We start from the raw sequence: 3318 nt of genomic DNA on the forward strand, positions 1-3318 counted from the left end.
ACTGTAGCCCAACCCTGTGGCCTGTGTCCTTCCTGACCATCCAATAGTGACTCAGGCTGGGGTGTCTGTGACCTCCACAGCTCCCCGGCCCCGGGATCAGCAACAGGAAGCGCTCGTTTAATAATAATAAACCATGCATTTGATATGCCTTATCATGTCGTTGAGATGTCTCAAAGGGCTTTAGAGTTTTCTGTAAAGTGGATTGACTGTGTATTTTGTGGGCAAAATGCGGCAGCCAATTGCATACAGCCGCGGATTGAATGAGGGATGATTACCCCAGGAAAGCAATCCCCCAATCGACTAACAACTGGGACCCTACTTACTGCTGGATAAACAGAGGTGTGTGTGTGTGATGTATATTTATTTTGGTATGGGGAAAAGGCAGTGAAATGGGATTAAAAGATTTCCCAATAAATGAAGGGAGGAGGTTTGATAGTTCAATAAACTACAGCTGCTGGTGACCAGGGCCGTCTCTCATGTAATCTCAGTAACTGTTCTGTTTCCTGGCCGGGAAGGTATTAGATTTGCAATACCGGGAACACCCTGCGGAGTCACCACTCCTATCACCAGCTGCCAATTCTGAGGTTTGAACCTCGAGGTAAAACCTGGCATTAAAATAATAATAATCCTTGCATTTGAAATAGCGCCTGATTACATTGTCCAAGCCATCTCAAAGCGCTTCACAGGATTTCACTGTGAATGGTAGTGACTGTATTGTGTAGGCAGCGAATTTGACCACGGCAACGTTCCATAGAAAGCCACGGAGGGAATGCACCATTTTTATTTGGGAGATCATTGGCCAGGATACCGGGAGAGAGACTCGCTGCCTTCCTTCTCTTGGGGAAGAACGGACACAAATCGGTTTCAACACAGGGTGGGGACGCGGAGAAAAGGGAGAGACAGCGCATTGGAAGCTACACAGGAATGTTCATAGGAAAATAATAATCCTTGCAATTGACATAGCGGCTCATCACATCGTTGAGATGCCTCAAAACCCTTCACAGAATATACTGTAAAGTGAATTAACTGTATATTTTGTGGCCGAAGAGCAGCAGCCAATTGCACACAGCAGTGAGTGTCCCACAGTCGTGGATTGAGTGACTAAATAATTTTTTTTTAATTGATGGATAGATAGTCACAAGAGCTCAGAGAGGCCGACAAGTCTGTCCGTGGTGAGGGAAGGTGGAGCTGGGGAAGATGCCCTCCCTTCGTTGCTCACTTTTCTTCCCAAAGACGACGGTGGTGGGTAAAGTGGTTCTGGAGCTCTGTGTGTGTGCGGGGCTGTGCGTTGTGACTCTGATGTGGGAAAACGGTTTGTTTTGTACAATGTTTATTCATTCGTGGAGTTAGGACATGTTTTTAAACTTTTTTTGTTTAAATATCACACAACAAATGCAATCGGATGACGAAACAACAGCTCAGAGGTGGGGGTGGGGGGTGGGAGTAGCTCTCGTGTCCTTCCCTTCCCCACACGCCAGCGCCTCACCAGACTTCGAGCACAAGCTCAGGGAGGGACCTGCCAAGACACAAGCGCGGACTTTACACACTGCTCCGCTCGCAGTAAAACACGTAAAAACAATTGTCAAAAAAGATAACTCACTCCCCGCTCTACAGCATATGGGGGGGGGGGCTGCCTCACTTTGGGAGACGGTTTCACAGCCCACCATCCCCCCACCCCCACACTGTATGAGCCCCAGCCAGTCAGTGTCGGTCGAGAACAGTAAAACTCACAAAAGTCGTATCAATTGGGACCATAACATTTAATATAACTTATGCAAAGTTATGCAGGAAAACTGAATAGATTGTAGAAAATCGGATTTAATCAATAACCTGCGCTGCGAGTGTGTAATTTAATGCAGCCGGCAAGTGTGAATGCGGTGATGGGTCAGGACTTCATTTCCCGCGAGTGAAAGTAGACGGTAAGTACGAGAGTAATGGAGGGTAGGGGAGTGACTTTATGAGTTAGGAGGTTATTTAATACATCAAGTGCAAAGAAATCTAAGTGATTCTGATGGGAAACTGAACGAGACTCGTGTGAATGTACGACTTAGAGAATTATACGATTTATAAAGATCAGACTTGTGCCAGTTTTACTGCATTAAAACCTCAGGAGCCACCAGTCCAGATTGTGTCTAATGCCAACACAGAAAGTTTCCAGCATAGGGCAGCACTGGAGAGAGAGAGCTGCACTCTTCTCTTCCAACAAGATTCTCACACTGACTGGGCAGAATGGCTGGATTGTGATTGGCAATAAAAAAACACAAGCACAAAAGTGCATAGCTTTCCTTCCTCCCTCGCCAGGAACGTCAGGAAAATGACCAGATGGGACCACTCTACGATCCTCACTTCCCGGACACTTACTCTCTTCCTGGGAGGGATTTATTCGTAGATGTCTCTCTTGTCTGCGATGTAAGTGACGATCTCCTGCGGTGACATTAGCTTCTCTGCCTCAGCATCGGGAATCTCGAACCCTGCCACAGGAACAGAAGAGACCGTCACAGCAGCTGTGATCGCTCATAGGCCCTGGTGCCCCCCACCACACCATTCCCCTTCTCTGGCAGGATCCATGGAAGCTGGATTGAGAGAGAAACATGTGACAATGGGAAGGCATTGAGGTTGGGGCCTCAATGTACCAGCTACCAGCCCATAAATTAGAGCAACGCTGCCCAAGTTACTAACAAGCACAAGTGCACAACACAGGTCATTCAGTCAGTCAACTCTGCACCAGAGACTGTGGGCTCATGCTTCTGTCCCAAGTAGCAATTAGTCACATGATCAGCCTATCAGAATACCCCTGGGGTTAAACCCGTTCCCACAGAGATCCCAAAACATCTGCCTCCAGATCAGGATTCACTTTGTTTCTAATCGATCTCATTCTGGACAGCTCACTGCACCTGTCCAACACATAATAATAATAATCCTTGCATTTGATACAGCGCTTTATCACGCCATTGAGACGTCTCAAAACATTTCGCAGGATGTATTGTAAATTGGGAGTGACTGTGTGTTTGAGTTGTTGAAGGTTGACAGACTGTCTGGGGCCAGGTGTGAGCCCCAGCAGGTAAGGCAGCTTCAGGGCACAAGCTCTCAGTAACACTGTGTACTCGCTGCCTAGACACAAGCTGACTTACCAAACTCATCTTCCATGGCCATGATGATCTCCACTTGATCCAAACTGTCCAGCCCCAAATCTTTCATGAAATGAGATTCAACTGAGAGCTAAAAATACAAACAGCATAAAGACAGAGTTTCAGGAGAGAAAATCGCTTAATTACCCAGATTTTAACTTGTTTCTTTCTTCCTTTTGAGTTCATCCCA

General features: G+C 46.8%; 2 protein-coding genes across 2 annotated transcripts in view; both read right to left on the bottom strand.

Annotated features, from left to right (window-relative positions):
- si:ch211-14k19.8 overlaps positions 1-3318 on the bottom strand; it is a 14889-nt gene that overhangs the window by 9862 nt on the left and 1709 nt on the right. The window lies entirely within an intron of this gene.
- ndufab1b (NADH:ubiquinone oxidoreductase subunit AB1b) overlaps positions 1324-3318 on the bottom strand; it is a 5678-nt gene continuing 3683 nt past the window's right edge. The window contains 3 exon segments of the mRNA NM_001292789.1: positions 1324-1516; positions 2362-2471; positions 3132-3219. Of these exon segments, the coding sequence (NP_001279718.1) occupies positions 2380-2471; positions 3132-3219 (180 nt within the window). The 3' untranslated portion in view covers positions 1324-1516; positions 2362-2379.

This window comes from Callorhinchus milii, unplaced genomic scaffold, assembly GCF_018977255.1.
Source record: "Callorhinchus milii isolate IMCB2004 unplaced genomic scaffold, IMCB_Cmil_1.0 Scaffold16, whole genome shotgun sequence".
In the NCBI taxonomy this organism is placed as follows: Eukaryota; Metazoa; Chordata; class Chondrichthyes; order Chimaeriformes; family Callorhinchidae; genus Callorhinchus; species Callorhinchus milii.